At 53.9% G+C, this 18,819-nt stretch overlaps 7 protein-coding genes across 7 annotated transcripts; 3 read left to right on the top strand and 4 right to left on the bottom strand.

The window, feature by feature from the left end:
* Positions 1 to 222: 222 nt before the first annotated feature.
* CGGC5_v008315 (putative proline dehydrogenase) lies at positions 223 to 1,445 on the top strand (the record flags this gene model as incomplete). The annotated part of the gene is made up of 2 exons (XM_032025920.1): positions 223 to 575; positions 632 to 1,445. 2 exons carry the CDS (start codon positions 223 to 225, stop codon positions 1,443 to 1,445), a joined length of 1,167 nt encoding a protein of 388 aa, XP_031892063.1.
* A 1,416-nt stretch (positions 1,446 to 2,861) lies between these two features.
* Positions 2,862 to 5,481, top strand: PUT3-6 (Proline utilization trans-activator; the record flags this gene model as incomplete). The annotated part of the gene is made up of 9 exons (XM_032025910.1): positions 2,862 to 2,914; positions 2,992 to 3,114; positions 3,181 to 3,365; positions 3,431 to 3,589; positions 3,647 to 4,188; positions 4,239 to 4,512; positions 4,568 to 4,743; positions 4,794 to 4,980; positions 5,051 to 5,481. 9 exons carry the CDS (start codon positions 2,862 to 2,864, stop codon positions 5,479 to 5,481), a joined length of 2,130 nt encoding a protein of 709 aa, XP_031892055.1.
* A 137-nt stretch (positions 5,482 to 5,618) lies between these two features.
* Positions 5,619 to 6,252, bottom strand: atnB-3 (Aspercryptin biosynthesis cluster protein B; the record flags this gene model as incomplete). Its single annotated transcript, XM_032025899.1, has 4 exons — positions 5,619 to 5,651; positions 5,717 to 5,883; positions 5,938 to 5,993; positions 6,056 to 6,252. The coding sequence occupies 4 exons, from the start codon at positions 6,250 to 6,252 to the stop codon at positions 5,619 to 5,621; spliced, it is 453 nt and encodes a 150-aa protein (XP_031892061.1).
* A 744-nt stretch (positions 6,253 to 6,996) lies between these two features.
* CGGC5_v008312 (uncharacterized protein) lies at positions 6,997 to 9,667 on the bottom strand (the record flags this gene model as incomplete). Its single annotated transcript, XM_032025888.1, has 3 exons — positions 6,997 to 8,799; positions 8,859 to 9,522; positions 9,582 to 9,667. 3 exons carry the CDS (start codon positions 9,665 to 9,667, stop codon positions 6,997 to 6,999), a joined length of 2,553 nt encoding a protein of 850 aa, XP_031892068.1.
* Positions 9,668 to 10,606: 939 nt separating this feature from the next.
* CGGC5_v008311 (Protein LURP-one-related 15) lies at positions 10,607 to 11,259 on the bottom strand (the record flags this gene model as incomplete). The annotated part of the gene is made up of 2 exons (XM_032025877.1): positions 10,607 to 10,884; positions 10,938 to 11,259. 2 exons carry the CDS (start codon positions 11,257 to 11,259, stop codon positions 10,607 to 10,609), a joined length of 600 nt encoding a protein of 199 aa, XP_031892067.1.
* Positions 11,260 to 15,299: 4,040 nt separating this feature from the next.
* Positions 15,300 to 15,775, bottom strand: CGGC5_v008310 (uncharacterized protein; the record flags this gene model as incomplete). The annotated part of the gene is made up of 3 exons (XM_032025866.1): positions 15,300 to 15,449; positions 15,527 to 15,665; positions 15,723 to 15,775. 3 exons carry the CDS (start codon positions 15,773 to 15,775, stop codon positions 15,300 to 15,302), a joined length of 342 nt encoding a protein of 113 aa, XP_031892066.1.
* Positions 15,776 to 17,435: 1,660 nt separating this feature from the next.
* On the top strand, positions 17,436 to 18,140 carry CGGC5_v008309 (uncharacterized protein; the record flags this gene model as incomplete). Its single annotated transcript, XM_032025855.1, has 1 exon — positions 17,436 to 18,140. One exon carries the CDS (start codon positions 17,436 to 17,438, stop codon positions 18,138 to 18,140), a length of 705 nt encoding a protein of 234 aa, XP_031892065.1.
* Between the last annotated feature and the right edge of the window lie 679 nt (positions 18,141 to 18,819).

Genomic DNA, 18,819 nt, shown 5'->3' with positions numbered 1-18,819 from the left:
AGGCGCGTGCCCGTGCCTCTTTGCAGATCTCTTCGTCTGCAGGGAGCACCAAGAAATGTACACACCACGGCGGCCAACCGTACTAGCACCGCGGTGCCAAAGCCTCAGACTCTTATTCCCCAGACCACAACAACAACAAAAAGATCGGCCCTTTCAAGATTACCAACACCAACCCTCCTCCGATCGCTATTCCTCACACAATTCACATCTTCCCCACTATTGATGAGGCTATCACTACCAATCCTCGGCTTCATCACAACATCAAAATCACTACTATTCAACCCCGACAGAAACCCGCTTTTAAACAAGCTGTTGAGATGGACGATATACGACCACTTCTGCGCAGGAACGAACGTTCCGGAAGTTAGGAAGGCAGTCGCCAACGTTAAGCAGATGGGTTACCAGGGAGTCATTCTCAACTACGCTAGAGAAATCGTCCTGGACACGAAGAAGGCACAGGCAGGATCGAAGGAGGGAGACTACGCACCGGCCTTTTATCAGATGGTGCAGGAGTGGAAGAAGGGTAATCTCGACACGCTCCAGATGATGGAGCCTGGCGACTTCATTGCCGTCAAGTAAGTCTATCCAGTCTCGTGCCCTAGAAGCTCAATGACTAACATAAGATCCTCAGAGTTACTGGCGCTGGTCCTATCGCCGTGGATGCTATGCGGGGTTCTGCTGCCGTTCCCAAGGTTCTCAGCGAGGCCCTTGATGAGATTTGCGAAGCCGGAAGACAGAAGGGTGCCCGTGTCTGGATCGATGCCGAGCAGCAGGCTCTCCAACCGACACTGGACGAGTGGACCATCGATCTCATGAGAAAGCACAACCGCGAAGCCCGCCCTCTAGTTTTCAACACCATCCAAGCATACCTCAAAGGCTCCACTGCCAACGTTGAGCGTCACATTGCCCTCGCCGCGAAGGAAGGCTGGAGTCTCGGCATCAAGCTCGTCCGCGGCGCTTACATCGAGCACGAAGTCCGCTCCCTGATTCACGACACGATTGAGGACACTCACAACTGCTTCGACGGCATCGCCGACATGTTCATCAGCCAACGACTGCCCAAGGGATCCGAGGGTCTGCAGTTCCCGTCGAGCGCGCTGTTTCTCGCCACCCACAACGCCAACAGCTCCACGAAGGCTATCTCCGCGCACCGACGCAGGCTGCTTGAGGGAAAGACCACGACGACTTTGGAGTGCGGCCAGCTCATGGGATTGGCGGATGAGTTGAGCTGCGAGCTCTTGGACAACTACGACACCTGCGTGACGGACTCTGGGTTGAAGAGGGATGACATCCCCAAGCCTTTCAAGTACATCCCGTGGGGTTCTGTGGCGGAGTGCATGGGCTACCTGCACCGCCGGGCTATTGAGAACAAGGGCGCGGTCGAGAGGACACGGCATGAAGCTGTCATTCTGAAGAATGAGCTGCGCCGGAGAGTCTTTGGTTAAGGTGTTGGTTTGAGCGATGCATCAAAATTAGACTATATCCCTAGATAATGACAAGCGAATTGATATCCTTTCAATATGTTCATTTCACGTTCATATCTTCAGCCATTGTGTGATGTTTATGTGGATGAAAGCCAGGGCTCGAGATGTGTCTCCACGTCATGAAATCTTGACTGACATAGGCGGCTTGCCCAGGTGTAAGTCACTTGTACGTTTCACTTCAAGTCCCTAGTTACAAGTCTGCAGAGTAATCGCTTGATTGAACCAATTTCATTCCCAATTTGCAATCAACAAAAAAGAATCAAAGACAACGACCTCGCTGCGTCCTTTGCGCCATGCAGAGGAACGCTCACATGGACACCGCAATCGCATTCGATCCCTCTGCGGCCTGTCCGGGACAAGCCTCGCGGTCTGTCCGTCGCGGTTGATAACAACAACAGCACTGATTGGCTAAGAAAAGTCGGGATGGCTTTCCGATCTCCACTTTGACCATCAGCTCGGATGTCAGGAATGTCGGAGTGTCCGTCCGACATTGCGTCAACCCTCAGCTAGCCCATATCGAGCAGGAGCCGAGTGATCGAGTGTCGTCCTCCGAGAGATCGACTTGCATCCCCTTCAATGCTGATATCTTCATTCTGATTGCGGTGTCTTTTCGGCTTGAATCTCCATGCCGATGTGTTCCGTCTGGGATGACAACCCAATTGCCTCTGCGTCTCCATATACTCGGCATTTTCGGCTGGGATTATCTATCTTTGGCTCTTCCAAACACCCTCGTGATCTATCAACAAAAAGTCAATATCGAAAGGGGCTTCTGCAATTGCATGGCCGAAGTCACAACCCCGTTCAAGCATGGCCAATGCTTCCTCTCAGCCCCGTTTTCCCCGCGAACAATCTTGACTGAAGTGACGATCGTTCATGTCATCCAATGGTCACCGAGCATCCGAACCCCGGACTCCGCGTGCTCCCTACATACACAGACGCCTCTTGCGTTGACATGACACAGGCTCAGCATGGCCACATGACTTTGTATGTGTCAATCCAATGTAACCATCTCCAGACAGACTCCGATGCCAGGAAGGACACAAAGTGTGGGGTAACAAGGCATCCCCTCCCTCTGAGTCTTCTGCCGCACTGATAAGACCCCGGAATACGGAGCAAAAAAAGCCACTCGGCTATCTGCGGTGCGCGTCAGCTACTTGCACCCCAGCGCTGATAAGCCATCCATGAATGCGCTAAACCGCTTGGCCTGCGCAGTGGCAGACACCTGAATAAAGACAACGCGCTGCCGCAGCCATGAGTTCCGTAGTCGGAAGCTCACTCCGACAATATCTGCAACGGCGAACGAACAACACCAACAAGAGCCCTCGCTCAGCGAAACGACATGGAATTCAGTGACACGAGCCCTGGAAACCGTTCAAGATGCCGCAATTAAGCCAGGGACAGTACAAAGTGACGAAAAAATGTCAAAAAGCGTGCGTGCGGGGAACCCCGAAGACGGAATGGGAGGGCTCACATGACTAACATTTTTTTCTGTGTTTCTGAAAAATAGTTGCGAAAGATGCAGAGTGATGAAGGTCAAGTGCTCGGGCTCACAACCGTGCACGAGATGTGACCGGAAGAAGCATCGGTGCATCTTTGCGGTTGAGGATAAGAGAATATCGGTCCCGGAGAGGTGAGTTGTCGGTGAGCGGGCGGGCGCGTGTGTTGTCGGGACTCTCCAGTTGACCCACTCAATCAGTTACCTCCGTGAACTTCAGAATCGGAATAGCGAACAGGCCTCGGATCGGTCGGTCAGGGCGGTGAGCCGGGGCCATGATATTGACGATGGTCCTTCGCGGTACAGCGAGCCGTATGGGACGCCGCATCGTCAAACCTTGCCTCGGCGTGAGGAGGTGACTGCGCAACTGGAAACTCCAAGTCACGGTTGGTTCTTGAATCCAATGTGAAGACCTCCTGAGTTGTGCATTGAGACTGACTTGAATACATAGACAGTCCACTACTTGGCGTAGACCAGCAGTCTGAGCCAGAGTCTGAGCCCGATGATCGTGGTGATACACCTGCAAACCACGGTGACTTTGGCCCGGGGTTCCGACAGAACCCGTTAGTCGACAACGACTACACGTTTGCCAAAGCAGGCGGGAAGTACTGTAAGTCCTTTCTCTCGCCATCTTCTTAAGGATGGACGCGCTGACGGAGGCCCTCAGGGTACATGGGGCCAACTTCATCATGGTCCTTCTGTCGCAGAGTCCTCGCCCTGCTTGGGAAGAGAATCCCAGAAGCAGCGCCAGATCCATGGCATCTCCCTCACGAGGGAGCTTTCCGGATGCAATGGAAACCACTTGGCATCAATGAGGAGCCAGATGTGTCGAACCTCCCGCCATTTGACTATGCCATGTTTCTCTTCAACACGGCCAAGTTCTATCTCGGCGCGGTGTTCTACCTCATCGACGAGAAGTCGTTCATGAAGAAGTTGCATGAGTTCTATGATGACCCTGCTGCGAAAGCAAGCTCATCAAGGCTATGGTACGCACAGTACCTGCTGATACTGGCCTTTGGCAAAGCATTCGTGGTATCTCAGAGCAGCTCCCATACCGGTCCGGCAGGCGTCCAGTATGCTACGAGGGCCATGTCATTGCTGCCGGACCTGTCCGGACTCGAACCCGATACAATATCGTCGATCCAAGCTCTTGCTTTAGCGGCTGTCTACTTTCAGTGTCTCGATATGAGACTGGCGGCATTCCAACATGTGAGTTGGCGTGATGGTCGATGAGAATACAAGTACTAATTCTGGCCCAGATCGGACAAGCTTTGCGTATCAGCATCGTGGAAGGCATATACCGGCACATGCCGGAAGAGGTCGTCGGCGTGGAACATTCGCGACGCTGTAATATTGTGTTCTGGGTGGTGTACACCTTGGACCGGGAGTTCTCTGCTCTGATGGGTGCACCCAGCTCCATCCGAGACGAGGACATTACAGTGAAGCTCCCTTCGCAAATGGACAACTCCTTGGACGCCCTGAATATGACGCTCCACGTCCGGCTTTCGCGTTTGATGGCGCGCATTCTCACTAGTGAGTCTTTGACCGCGCGTAGTTTGAGCTTCCACTCGCTGACTTGAGACCTTAGCGGTGTACGGTGTCGGCAAGTCGTTCGACGGGTCCCTTGTGTCAAATACGCAGTCCATCCTCCGAGACCTTGCACGGCTTTCTCGAGACTTGACGGCGCTTCTTGACACTCACTTCCAGGGTTCGGTGAGCAGAGCTTCGAGGATGGCCTTGAGGCTCATCCTCTCGTACCACCACGTAAGTCAACACCGTACCCGGGCTCGAAGACATTCAGCTTAGACGTCCAGTGCGTTGTTCTTACAACTCGACCTCTGGTCATGTGCGCTTTGCATATCCACATCGAACATTCCGATCTACGAGCTACGCAGACAGTCTCTTTGACGCCACCCGTTGCGTCACTGCTACAATCATGCGTCGATTCCGCCCAGACAGTCCTCAGGACACTCCGAGTGCTAGGCGACGAAGATCTGCTAGGTCAGTCGATATTCCCTGTACCCCATCAGTATATCCCAACACAGCGATCAAGATGCTAACTGCCCTTCAGAGGCTTTCCTCCCCTTCCAACTCGAAGACGCCTTCTCCTCCGCCTTCCTCCTCTACCTCGTCCGCGTCATCGACCCCTCCCTCCTCCACGACGACACCTGGTGCGAAAACATCAAATGCGTCCTGGACAAGATGATATCCAAGGGAAGCCTCGTGGCCCCGCTGCGCAAGCTCGAGCTCAGCCAGCTGGAGAACATCATGACGGCTTTCACCCCGGCACCGGAACAGCCCCCGACGCCGTCGCCGAGCACGGCTCATCCGCAGCATCACGACCACGGCTCGTTCTTGGACCAGATGGATCACGAGGAACCTGGCTGGGACATTTTCGACACGAGCGGGATGGGCGGTCTGTCGCCGCAGGCGTTGCTGGACTTGGCTGAGAGGTTGGACGTGGAGGATTTGATGCAGTCTGTGGATCATGAGGTTTCATGAGAATTTCACGAGAATAATGATGGTCATGTAGTAATGTCAGTGGGCGATTCCTAGGAGCAAGTCATCATGAAGCCCAATCGGCCGTGTCATCTATTTCATAGAGAAGCTTTCGCTTCTTCGTTGGACGGGCTTGCTAGTCATTGGAGTCCTTGGCGGACTGCAGACATGAACTGTGCGAGGACAACCACATCAGCTCGAAGCTCAAGATATCTTCTTGGGCATGAAGAGGACTTACGGGAATCACCTGGGCCTTCTCAAGGTCCCAAACGCCGTTCTTGGCGTACACATCATTCTTGATCAACTCCCACGCCTCATCGGCATCCTTGACTGTGTAAATGATCATGCTGCCCTTGAAAGCGGGCGTCTTGCCTTCTGAGGGATGCTCAGACTCGAACATGGCTCCTAGGATATCTCAGTCAGATCTAGCCAATTATTCATATTCATGAGGTCACGCACCGCCGACAGCCACCTTGCCTTCCGAAGCAGCAGACTTGGCCGCAGCCAAATGAGTACTTGTGAACCGTCAGCTCCCTTATCGTAGCACCATCGCCTATCTCATGAGATAGATACTCACGGTCTAATCTCCAAGCGCTTGGCGAGCGCGTCGGGCTTATCCGGGAGGATGCAGAGGAACTCCTTCTTTGCGGCGGTGGCCATTGTGCGATATGTGAAGGTGAACGGTGAAGTCTGGGCGACGAAGCGGCTTCTTCGGGTTACGTATCGAGATGCGGGGATGAGAGGCGTCCGCAAGATGCGTGTTGGGATGGACATTGTGGGTTGAACGGAGGGGGTTTGCGGAGATGGCTGCCACTGAGTCGCTGACTGTTCAACGGTTCCGTTGAGTGAGAGTGCGTCATGTGATGTGCGGAGGTGAGAGTCGGGGTGCGTGTTCAAATGCTCCGACGTCGGACCCGACAACCGAGACTAGCCGGCGCTGGTCGGTGCTGGTGACCCCGGGACTTCCGGCCACGGTGTTCCCCCCGGCATCGTGGAGTATGGGTTGGGGCTCTACGAAGGGGGTTCCGGAAGTAGTTCGGCAGAATGGACTACTCCTTGAGTGCTGGCTTGCTGTTATTAGAAAAAGGAAGCCAAAAAGACGGCAAAAAAGATGAGGTCGAGCCCGGGTTCGAACCGGGGTTGCCGGAAGACTTTGAGGTGATCAAAATCCGGCTGATTGGGAGTCAGCATGGGAATGAACAGACGCGCTGTTGGTGAGGAGAGCTTACAGTGATAACCACTACACTACACAACCGACTGTGCATCAGAGTGGAGGCACGCGATGCCAGATTGACACACGAATCCACATTATGGATGACGATGACACGTCGCGCTTGTCCGCAAGCGAGAACGCGAGGATGCAAGGTCCTTGACGCGTCATGACACGACGAGGGGAACTCCAGCCCGAACAGTAGCACAAGCTTATTTGTTGGTCTTGAAACATCAAACATGAAGACAATGTCTATGATATATGCATTGGCTAAGATTAATTATAATAGGTCTAACTAACTACAACACCTAGACTATGCCCGCTTCAAGCGCCGCATCGACATGGAACTCGTAAACCGACCGCCCATACAACTCAATGCTCTTCCCCCCATACACAAACCTCCCCTTCGTCGTCGTCGGCGCCCGAATCGTCACATAGAGATCGCCCCCCTCAACCTTCCACTCCGCGCTCAAGTCCCCATCAAACGCAGTCACAACCTTGGCCCTCGCCGTCTTCAACCCCATCTCGACACCGGCCGCCGGCGCAACCACCCAATTCCTGTACCCGAACCCGTCCGTCCCCGCAGCAGGCTGCACCCCCGCCGCCCACTCCGTCAGCACATACGTCGCCGCGCCTCCCCACGGGTGACTCAGGCTCGTGAACAGCCCTAAGCCGGGCTGCAGCGTCGCGGCGTTGACGTACTCCCAGCTCGTGCCGACCGCGCTCTTGTTCGCGGCCTCGGTGCCGGGCAGCATCGCGCCCCAGAGGCTCTCGATGAGCGCCTTCCCCGTGGCCGTGGCGTTGCCCATGAAGAGCGCGTGCAGGAGGAAGCCGTTGGTGTTCGGGGAGATGTTGATGCTGCTGTCGTTGGAGGAGACGAGCGAGGTGTCCTTGTATCCGGGGCCGAGCTTCAACAGCGAGAGCGCCTCGAGGGAGCGCGCGGTGCGGTTTGCGGAGGCGACGCCGGAGGTGATGCAGAACGCTGTTCCCGCGACGGAGGTGTCGTTCAGGGAGGCGAGCGAGTATCCGTACGCCCCGATGTCGTCGTTCCACAACTTCTCGTTGATCGCGTCGGCCAGCGAGGACGCGGCTGTGCGGTACTTGGTCGCGGAGGTCGTGTCGTTCAGCATGGCAGCCACGTCGGCGGCTCCGTTGAGGCTTTGCACTGCTTCGCAGGAGATGGCCGAGCCCCCGTCCGCGGGACCGGTGAAGGCGAAGCCGCCGTCAAAGGTGAGTAGGCCCGTTGTCGTGTTGATCTGCGGGAGAAGCCAGTCGATCACCTTCTGCCACTGCGGCCAGGTCGACCGCGCCCAGTCGAGGTCGTTGGTCAGGCGGACGTGGTCGTTGAAGGCCATGAGGCCGAGGAGCTGATAGTCCTGCAGCCCATAGCTTCCAGATGGCGCCAGGGCGTTCGCGATGGACTTGAGGTCGTAGCCTAGGTTGGGTGAGATGCTCATTTGGCCATTGGCGATCTGGGTATCGAGCAGCACCTGCAGCGTTCCCCGAGACTGGTCCGTTCGTGATGTGCTGATGGCCGAGATGCGGGCGGTGTGGTAGAAGTCGCCGAGCCAGACGAGTCTGTCGCGCTTCGGCCCGTCCAGGCAGACGCTCTCATAGTTGGCTCGCGTGCCGTACTCAACCAGCACATCTTGGCTGGTGAGATTGTTCGAGTAGAGGGTTGAGCCGTTGGCCGTATCGTATGCGTGCGCGTTCTTGAAGTAGGCCGCGTGGTCTTGGTAAGCACCGAATCCGAAAGAGCCGGTGAAGTCGGGAGTCCCGGAGTACGAGGCGCCTGATGAGATCAGAGCCCAGGGGTAGTCGGAGCGTGAGATGTTAAAGACTTGCGTATCGTTGATCGAGACCGCCAGATGACCGCTAGGCGACATGGATGTCGAGATGTGGTACCAAGTATCCTCCTTCACGGTGAAAGGAACCTTGAAGACGTCCAAGAGGTAAGATGTCAGGGTCGTCTGGTTCACGAAGTCCGGGCCGTATGAGAGCGAAATGGTGTTCGGAGGTGTAAGAGTCTCATTGACATTGGCAAATCGGTTTGACTCGGGGAGTTCGCCGGTGAGAAGGATGGTGTATCCGTTGCCCGCAATCGCTCCGCCCTGGATGTTGGTCAGCTCACGGTCTTCCAAGACCACCATAATCATCCTCGTGCACTCACCGTAACCCACCAACTACCTCCCTTCTTGATTTTGGTATCGAACTCCACTGTGTAGTTCGTCCACGCAGTCGCCTTCCACGTCATTGAGGGTCTCGTGCTCTGTGCCAGCACACCATTCTCCTCATCAACCGTCCAAATAGCCGGTTGACTTCCCTTATCAACACATGCAGCCGTCGCAGCCCTGGCGCCCAGCTTCCAAATCTCATTCAAAGCCTCATCGTCGCTGGAAAACTGGCCCGGAAGGTCCTCGGGCTCAACGGTTGGGATTGTCGCTTCGAATCCCACGTTCGAGAACGTGACCGTGGTGTTGGTCAACAGCCTGACGGATTGCCATTTCTGTCCACCTTGAAGAAGAGGAGAAACAGTCTTTCCCTTGGCTGTGATGCTGAACCTTTCGACGCGGAAGCTGTTTCCCAGTTGGTTCGAGAAGCTGTACGGCCCGTCACCGAAAGGATGGTTCAGCCCGTCGAAATGCTCGGTGTACTTCACCTCGATCTGGGTGGGGCCGTCGAGAGCGGAGACCTCAAACACCGGAAATCCCGCTCGCTCGGCTCCATAGTCGAGGGTGGCTATCGGGATATCCGGTGTGAGGGTGAAAGGGGCAAAGGCTTGAGTTTTTACTTGGGCTTCCGCGCCGAGAGCAATGCCATGAGGTGTGAAGATGCTAATCGCAGGAGAGAAGAGTTAGCAAGTGGACAGAATGGGATATTGAGTTGAACTCACTGAGCTTCGGATGACTGGTTGGTTCCTGCAGCTGGTGCACCTTCGGCTGCAGCCGCAGCTAAAAGCAGCAGGAAAGGCAGTACCATAATTCCGATTTCGTTCCGAAAGGCTGAGGCCCAATGCAACGCAGCGAAAGCCGAAGTAAATCGAAATCCAATCTGCCCAGTGGTTGGGCAGAATACCAACAGCACGGTTCCGGAGTGAAAGAGTAAACAAAGTAAACAATCTGAAGATTACACAGCCAAATCGAACAGCTCAAAGTCTTTAAGCATGAATCCCTCGGGAAATTGGACACCGAGAGGTCCAAACATCGCTCGTCTCGTCCTCCATTACGACGATATCGTTTGTCAATATTTCGATCGTCCCTGAGATCGCGTCTTCTCCCCCCACAATCCGATTGGACCGCGCAAGCAACTAACCCAATCCTGCGCGTGTGTGGGAATTTTTTCGCAAACAATACGACCCTTTCGCGTCGTAGTTTGCGGGGAAGTTTGCGGGGGAGTTACCATGTGGTCGTATCCCGAGTGCATGAGTCGCTTGGCCGGTAGTTCGAGTCGGTGAGGTGTCATTGTCACCCGGACCGAGTCAGATGCCGAACCGAACCGACTCAGTCACGACGTTGTTGTTGAGCCTCAACTGACAATATGGACTTCGAAAGAGATATACAGCTAGTGAGCTAATTAGCTGGTGTTCATTAATGTGAATATCTCGGCTGGAATTACGATTGAAGTATGGCAGGGCTATCAAGAATAAAAAGACAACTTTATACCAAATTCAATAATGAGTTGAGTATCAGGATGTATGTCAAATCATTTGCTTACCATACCTGCGAGAAATGTTCATAGAGCGCACATGAACGTTTTGTCCGGGATTCTCACATGCGTGATAATCGTTCATCATTAAATTCCGAGTCCTAGGTATCGAGAGAAAAGCTTCCTGCGACTCAAGCCCACAATCTCCGGCTGAATAACTCCCACAAAATGACTGAAGTTCATGGTATTGAAGAATCGACAATAGGGGTACTTCTAACCGTTGTTATCGTTCTTCTTCTCGTCCAAGCAGATACATAGTGCAGCCATGAGCGCCATGTCTACTCCGGGAGCTACTGTGAGCGCGTATGTCTGCTTGCCTCCGAAAAAGTCCCGAGCCCTCAGCATATTGCGGTCAATCCTGCCCAAGACTTGGCCGGTACTGGAGTCAACAATATCTGCCTGAGTTGACAGCCAGTTTCCTTTCATTTCCAAGGTCTCTGTCTTGCCGGTGCTTGGTGAGATGAAGGTAGCAGTTGCCTTGGAGCCAATTACTGCGGACCTGGTCAGTTTGATGTTTCAAGGGGAGGTAGGACGAATATCTTACAGGCGAAGCTGTTCTTGACTTCCATAATTTTCTTATCGTGTGGGTCGATGGCGGCGAAGGTTGTGTGAAGGTGGAAGTGTTCTTTTACGATGTCGAAGAGATGGGTTCCGCTCATATCGTAGACCGACTTGCGCCCCGAGATCGACATGACCTTTCCCTTTACGCTGAAAATCGGTGTGCCGTTGACGAGCTTGATGTCGAAATTATCGCCAGTGAGGGAGAGCATCTTCTCCTTCAATATCAAGGTCTCCGTTTGTCGCGCGGTAACTTGAGGGAAGATTCCGACAGAGTTGCCTGCGGGTGCTAGTTGATGGGCTGCCATTTTGAGTATTTCGCCTAGAGAGGGTCTTGTATGTGACACGCAGGTCGTCTGCTATTGTATTTGATGTTGTTGACAATACTCGACGGTATGAATATGTGAAGAAACAAGGTGTGATGTCGGCACCACGGTGTGATGAAGGGAGGACGTTGTAGCTTTTATTCAGCTCATAAATAAGCAGGCGCTGTTCCCCTTTCGTGCCACCCTCAACAATGACGCTGATTATTGGCTCGGAAAGAGTAGCACATTCCTTCCTTCCGTCCAAAGTCTCACAGCGATGGGCATGATCCCCGCGCACCGGCTCCTTCTCGTCGCTGAAGGCCACAACGAGGTTTCACCCAGTGACGTCACGCCCGAGCTTAAAGAGGCCTCATCTCACCACAAATGCGCGTTAGGCTGCTCCTTCCCAACCGTTTACCGCTTAGTGAGGGGTAGATAGACGAAGTCACTTTGGGGAACTGGCGCCAGTGGCGTTAACACCGCCATCTGACGGTTACTCAGCCGCACGCAAGTCGCGGACGAGCCGTCGGCCTTGGAGACAAGTTGATAGATAGACGCGATCTCCCTCTAGTCATTTAGCTCTCACATGGAAGAGGACATCATTTTACTGGGATTACCTCGCTCAATGGGCGGGCGGGCAAGCTGAGACATGCTCGCTTTTGGGTAGAGCATGTCGCATTGTCGAACAGCCACCAATGATCTAAAGTTTGCTGTTCGCACAGCCACATCAAGGCTTTTCACTGCAGAATCACCACATTCTGCCTCGAGCTTCAGCCACGAACGCGCGCCATGATGAGAGGCGCGAGACCGAAGCTTTGTGGGGAGAGCTCCAGCCACATCTCTCTGCTGACTACGCGCATCTTCCAGCTTCACAGGGAAGTAGCCAACAATCATCGGAGTTACTGTCGGAGATCACGACTTTGCACCCTTTTAGAACACGTTTTAACTGAAGCACGCCAACCGATTCCCATTTGTCACAGTAATCTACAGCAACGCGCCGCGATTCCGCGAACTTGATGGCCAGTACGTAAGTATGTCACCTCGCAAAGATTATATGATGGGGCTCGAGGTAAAAGTCATTCAGGGTCAATCGCAGAAGTAGAAAACGTGGATAATTCCAGCCCTTTCCGACCATCTCGGGTCTCTAGACTCCAAACTTGGCAGATTTAGCTCGAAGTCGTGATATGGCAAGGAGGTAAGGATGCGTCTTCGCACAGATCCTGTACCATATGCTGCATGGAGCTCACGGAGAAAAGCCATTCAGGGTCGATCGCAGGAGCACAGGAACATGGCCAGATCCAGCCCTTTTCCCCTTCTGATCATCTCGAGTTTCCAGGCTCCCCTCCTCAGATTGATGAGTTATGTCTCTTCACAAAGGTGCCTCATGCACATGTGCTGGGGTTCATAGAAGACATAGGGTATTGAGGGTCGATCACGGAAGCAACAGAATGCCGAAGCCGAGCGCCTCCCCCTTGGCCAGCCCTACGAACGCGGCATTCGTCTTCACCGATGATCGAGACGATCGGATCGTCTCGGGGTTCTTCACTCAACGCGTCAGATTAGGCTCGAAGGCGCGTTTTGGCGACTGTCGGCCTAGACTCTGGCCACGGACCACAATGCCACCGAAAGCACACCGTCCTTATCATGAGGACGCGTGTTATCAGCGGCTCGAACGGCTTCGCTGGCCCTCACCATCGGCGGCGCCGAAGACCTTGCTGCCTCCGCGATCTCCGCGGGTTTCCGGGGGCTCGGACCTTTTCCGTGCGCCGACCGGTCCGCAATCCCGGTGGGTCAACGTGTCCGGGGGTCCCCCTCGTCGGCACCGCCCCGCTGCACGTGGAAGATTATCCTCTTTCTGCCCAAACCCCGAGCTTTGACGGATTACGAGTAATGCCCGGCGAGACGCAAAGACCACGCCTTATGTTATTAAAACACTTTGTGAATATTGGTGTTTGTCTCCATGTTTCCGCCGCAATGGTAACCACAAGTCAGGGAATGCCAGTATCGGGAAATACAGATGACCATAGCATTGCTGTTAATGCTCGTACAAATCCTCGGGTGCCAGTATATTAACTACCACAGCCTACCAAGTCACGAGGTCCATGAGGTCGTGTGAACGACACCACACGTTGCATCACTTGGAAGATCTCATTGGCTTGGGAAATTTCTCGCCGAGAATGCCGACCATGATAGATGAAATCATCATGACCGCATTTTGGCGGGTATCATGGCGAAAGAATCACAGATTTTCAGGTTAGAGGGGCTCGACATCAAGGTAAAAATAATTAAATCTGGAACAATGGTTCCAATGCACTTCTGCAAGCTGAGTCCACATAGAGCAAGCTGTCTCGTGCCAAGGCAGCCCTGGTCGGAGCTTCGTGGAGCTGAACAGGGACACTTCAGGGTCACTCGACAGGGCCCCATGATGGCCCCATCGTGGCTGGGGCACGGTTGCAACCGAAGGAACCCCCTTAATTAGGGTTTCGCTGAAAGAGGATAAGAGGTTCCCAGTTAGGATAGCTCTTCTCCGTCATCTCCACTGAAGTGCGGAACTTCAACGGAAGGAGATCTCTCGCGATGGAGAATCCGTATCACGACATTCCTTCCAGAATGCCCGCTAACCAACCCTACATCGCAACATCAGACGGAAAAGCCCTATGAATAGACACGATGCTTGCTTGACAGCGCGGCTATCGGCCGCTATCTCTTCGCTAACATGCAAGATCTTTTTGGGCTGAATGGTCTCATACACGAAAATAACCTTCCCGGTGGGATGTAGCAGCTTTGCTCCACGTGAACATGACAGTCTAGGCTAAAGTGAGGCTAGCGAAGATGCCCAGAGCCAACTTGTTTATCTTATCACACATCATATAAATTCATTTATGAAGATGATCTGACACGTAACCCGGCGCGGAGGGCGCCCATACAGGTGCACATGCGGAAAACGTGCTCTCTCACAGGGACGGGGATTTGAGCGTCAAATCCGGTCATGTAGCGGCTGTGACAAATACGATAAATGCGGTTCATGACTCTTGTTTTCGTCTGGGCACGAATGTCTTTAGACTTAAACAGTTCGTGAGCTTGTTTGATGCGGGGCACCTCACTATCGTGAGCCGGTCTGGAGTAAAGTGGTGGCATCGGACTCAGGCCGAATTGGTGTGCGTTCCGCCGTAGCATTGCCGAACTTAGCGTGCACCAACCACCATCACGTTGTCGCATCACTGTCGAGTCGCTCGACTCGAGTTACGGAGCAGCTATATTGCCCTATATCGCATGACATGGGGCAGCAATATGTGCAAACAGACGATACGAAAGCTGAAAATCAACGACACAACCTTGTGATCACATCATTGTCGATTGATAGAGATAGAGTAGCTAGATTATCTTCTGTCGCGGAATGGGGCCGACATGTCATGGAAAGTGAAGATACGAAAGCTGAAAACCAAGCATCGTAGCAGAGGGACCAATGACACAACATCATGATGACGACAAGTTCCGCTGTACGTGATTGAGGCATATCAAAGCGACTTCAAAAATAATTGAGAGATGGAATGATGGTGTCATAAGCAGAGTCGAACAAGAGGTAGATACATCGCTACCAATAATGACAGTCAAATCATGATGGCACAGCAATTAAAATAGAGCACGGTAGAGAATTATGCTGGACACAATGCAAGTCTATAGTCATCTATGGGACAAACTGCGAACAAATAGACAATACACGAGACACCACAGTACAGGTATATGATACGAACACCAACAACGCCTAGAATTTCGTAACTAAACGGACCAAATTCCGCTAACGATTTGTCAAAAGCCACTTCCTGGTCAAGATGCCATTTCTCTGAAGATCTCCTAGGCACCACGATCCAGAGAGCCGGCTAAGGATGTGGGTGGAGCAATGATGAATGTTCCCAGCCAGCCTTACGGACAGGCTTCGGCCGGTTCGCTTCGTGTGTGGTATGTTGTTCAAAGGGAAAAGGCAGGACTAGTCCAAAAACAAGCCCTGTGGTGATCTGGACCCCAGCATCTCCACGAGACGCTTAGCAGCGGCCGCGGACGGAGTCGGAGTCGGCCTTGCAGTAGAGACCCTTGCCGTCGGCGCAGGCGAAGCCCTCACCGGTGGCGACCTCACGGCAGGCAGCCTCCCACTCCTTGCCGGCAATCTGGTCGTTGTCGGTCTTCTTGACGCACTAGCGAGCGGGTTAGCGAGATTGATGGGATAGGCGAGCCGCGAGCGGCTGGCTGGGGAGGCAGGGGAAAAACTAACGCGTCCAGAAGCCTCGTCGTAGACGCCGACGCCCCACTCGTAGTTCTTGGAGCTGTAGAGCTCGCAAGCCTTGGTGGTGATGCGCCAGTTGTAGCTGTCGCCGTTGTGGCAGGCGCAGTTGTCGTGCAAGTCGGCAGAACTAAGAGTCTGTTAGCCTCTGGTGCTCGTTTGATGTCGAGACTGAACTGAGACTTACGCGACGGAGAGGAGCACGAAGAGGGAGGCAACCTTGGCAATGGAGAACTGCATTTTGGCGGTGTTGATAGTGGTTGGGTGGGATGTGTTTGAAGAAGGTAGTGACTGTAACGGAGTTGGTGGTGAAATGAATGAACTGAGTTGGTTCTGATTACTAGATCGGAACAAGAAAAGAATGTGGTGGGCGTGGATGGAGCTGGAAGTGAGATATCATGATCCTGGGGCGGAGGCTCTGGTGGTTTATATCCACGGATGACTTCCACGTGCAGTACGAGTCAAGTGCCTACTTTGTGATAAACAACTGGACACCTCCATGCGCACACCCGTCGGATACTGCACATACCACAACCACGCGGATGACCAGGACGTGCCAAGTTCCAACGAGCGGTAAAGGTCATCCGACTGCTCAGTGCGCAGAGCGCGGTCTCCACCCGAACCGCCATTACGTCCGGCGACCCTTTCACCGAGTCCGACGACCCTGTGGCCTGTCCAGGGAGTTTGATCTTCATCTACTGCGGACGCGCCGGTGGATGCCATGTCACGTCTCGGCGCCCCTCCGGGCGGTGCTGGAAATCCCTTGATGGCATCGTGGGCTAGTCTCCTCGCTCCCGTTATCAAACTCTATGCGCCCCCTAAAGGGGAAGCTAAGCGTGAGACGAGAAGCGAAGCAGGGCATCGTTCAGCCCTTTGGGGCTTCGGTGTTGGTGATTTCCAAGCTAGCTGGGCTGATGGAGGAGTATTCGCGTCTGATGGACCATGGTGGGCTTCCTGGTCCAGGGGGGGAAAGACGGGGTCAGCAGGGGGCCCAGGATTGCATGAGTAAATAATCTCTTGCCTCATTGGGGACTGCAGGGGCATGGATGATGTCGCATGAAACGGTGAGCCGGGGCCGGAGTGAGGTTGTCATGACTCGGTAACCTTCCCGAAAGTCAATTGGGCAGAAACGACCTCAGAGCCGCAAAACTCCACGCTCTGCACACCTTGAGCTCCCTTCTTAGCCCGGATCTGGTTGGACGATTCTAAATGTGAAACTGGGAGACCCCAGTATTGCCTTGTTCGTGTTCGTGCTATTGAATGCCATCTGATATCCATCCGCGCCTCCCCCCACTGCCGGGACCGCACCGATCTCCGGTTTGCAGCTCTCGAGTCATTGGAAAGTCGTACTGCAGTTGGACCTGCCTCAGTCATAGTATGAAGCCGATATTATCTCTTCTCCCCATTAGGGAGTTGGATGACATTCCGCCCTGGAAAGCACCTGGCAAGCTGACCCCGTCGATGTGATCACAGGTGCGTCTCCTGCACCGGCATCCCCGGACTTGCGCTTGGCTTGTGCTCGACTGTCTGTCGGCCGACTATCTCGCGCGCGGATGTGCGCTTCACCGTCTATGCCAGGACAAGGGACAATGTGGCAGTGGAAACATTCGAGCGCAACGGCCAGGCTGCGGCTTGTCGAGCAACGAACAGACATCCGATAGTCTAAAGGTTCTCAGACTGGGGATGTCCCTTCACAGCCGCCGTCGAGATGCAACATCTCCCTGTTGTATAAAGACAGCCGACTCCCACCCACAGTCTCGGAATCATCACCTTGAAAGGCCAGTCCATTCTCCGTTACCATTCGTCCCCCACACTCTTTTCCCACATCAACCTTCACTCTTTACTTCTCAAAGACACTCCTTTGCAAGAGACCCATTTACACTCTTTTCAAACCCTCAAAATGCGCTTCTCCATCATCGCCCTCTCCGCCATCCTCGGCGTTGCTGCCGCCGCCCCGGAGCCCGTCGCCCTCAACTACGATGACGTCGTCGTTGTTGGCGAGGATGACTCCTACACCGTCATGAAGGACTACGAGTACGAGGCCATCAAGGCCCGTGACCTCCAGATTGCCCCCAGAGCTCGCGTCGCCTCTGCCCCTGAGCCCAGCCTCAAGCGCCGCGGCTGCGAGGAGTCCACCGAGTTCCAGATCCTTACCGACGACACCTTCCTCAACTGGGACGTTCCCATGTCTCCCGTCGTCAACTCTGTCGGCAATGACGTCGCTGTCTCTGTCGACAAGGGTTACTCCCTTGCCAACTCCGTCGGTGTCACTGCCGGCCTGTCCTACACCATCCCCAAGATCGCCCTCGGTGTCTCTCTCTCCGTCTCCTACACCAAGACCTGGACCTCCACCGAGTCCCAGAACCTCCGTTTCACTGTTCCCGAGGGACAGTTCGGCCTCGTCGTCTCCCAGCCCCAGGTCCGCCGCATCACGGGCAACATCCTCGAGGGCTGCACCGACTCCCCCAGCTACACCCCCTTCACCTCCGACACCTACACCGACCAGTCCTACGGCAACCTCAACTGGGTCAAGGGTGTCATCCGCCTTTGCAACAGCACCACCTACCCCGTCCCCTTCTGCATCGGCGAGGGCTCCCACAACTAAGCGCGTGCGCGTTAATCGATATGGACCGACGACATCGCCATTGAGAGCGCCTCGTAGACGAGACCTGGCGAGAGTCATGTTTGTGAACTTTGCGAACTTTGCGAACTTTGCGAGTAGCCATTACCCCTCAGGGACGTCTGGAACGGAAAGGAGCTTTAGAGGTCTCCTCTTACAACCCCCCGGGACACTGCCACACACGAGTTAATGTCAATACACTTTGTCCTCTTATACCACCCTCTGCATCTGTTATCACGCGAGTTATGTTTGTTTCCTGGTTTTGTGTACTGTTAGACTTTGGGGATAGAACTGGAGTAGACTAGCAACATGCTATGTTAAGATCAATGACTGCCTTTACACAAGTGAATGCCTACATTAATTCGAAGCTTATTCGATTATTCAAGTGTGCGATCAATTGTCTTCAGCTGCATAGTCTGTTATGATGTTGATCAAGTAAGCTTAATTGTCTTGCATTGTGTTGACTCAGTCACGAGACTTGGTCACAAGACACTTGGCCATTATTGAATGTGTTTGCATAGTCGTGAGTCAGATACGTACCCTATTGCAACTGCCAGTCGGCTTGCAACCTCGCGGCCCGATGTCTTCACGACTTGCTGACTAGCCGACTCCATGTTGCATACTACCTCATGTGATTGCTGCCTCACCTGAATTCTTATCCCCA

This window comes from Colletotrichum fructicola, assembly GCF_000319635.2.
Source record: "Colletotrichum fructicola Nara gc5 chromosome Unknown KSG_Nara_v1_contig04, whole genome shotgun sequence".
Classification (NCBI taxonomy): Eukaryota; Fungi; Ascomycota; class Sordariomycetes; order Glomerellales; family Glomerellaceae; genus Colletotrichum; species Colletotrichum fructicola.
Note: the sequence above shows the minus strand (reverse complement) of the source record. Positions and strands in the feature narration are given on the sequence as shown.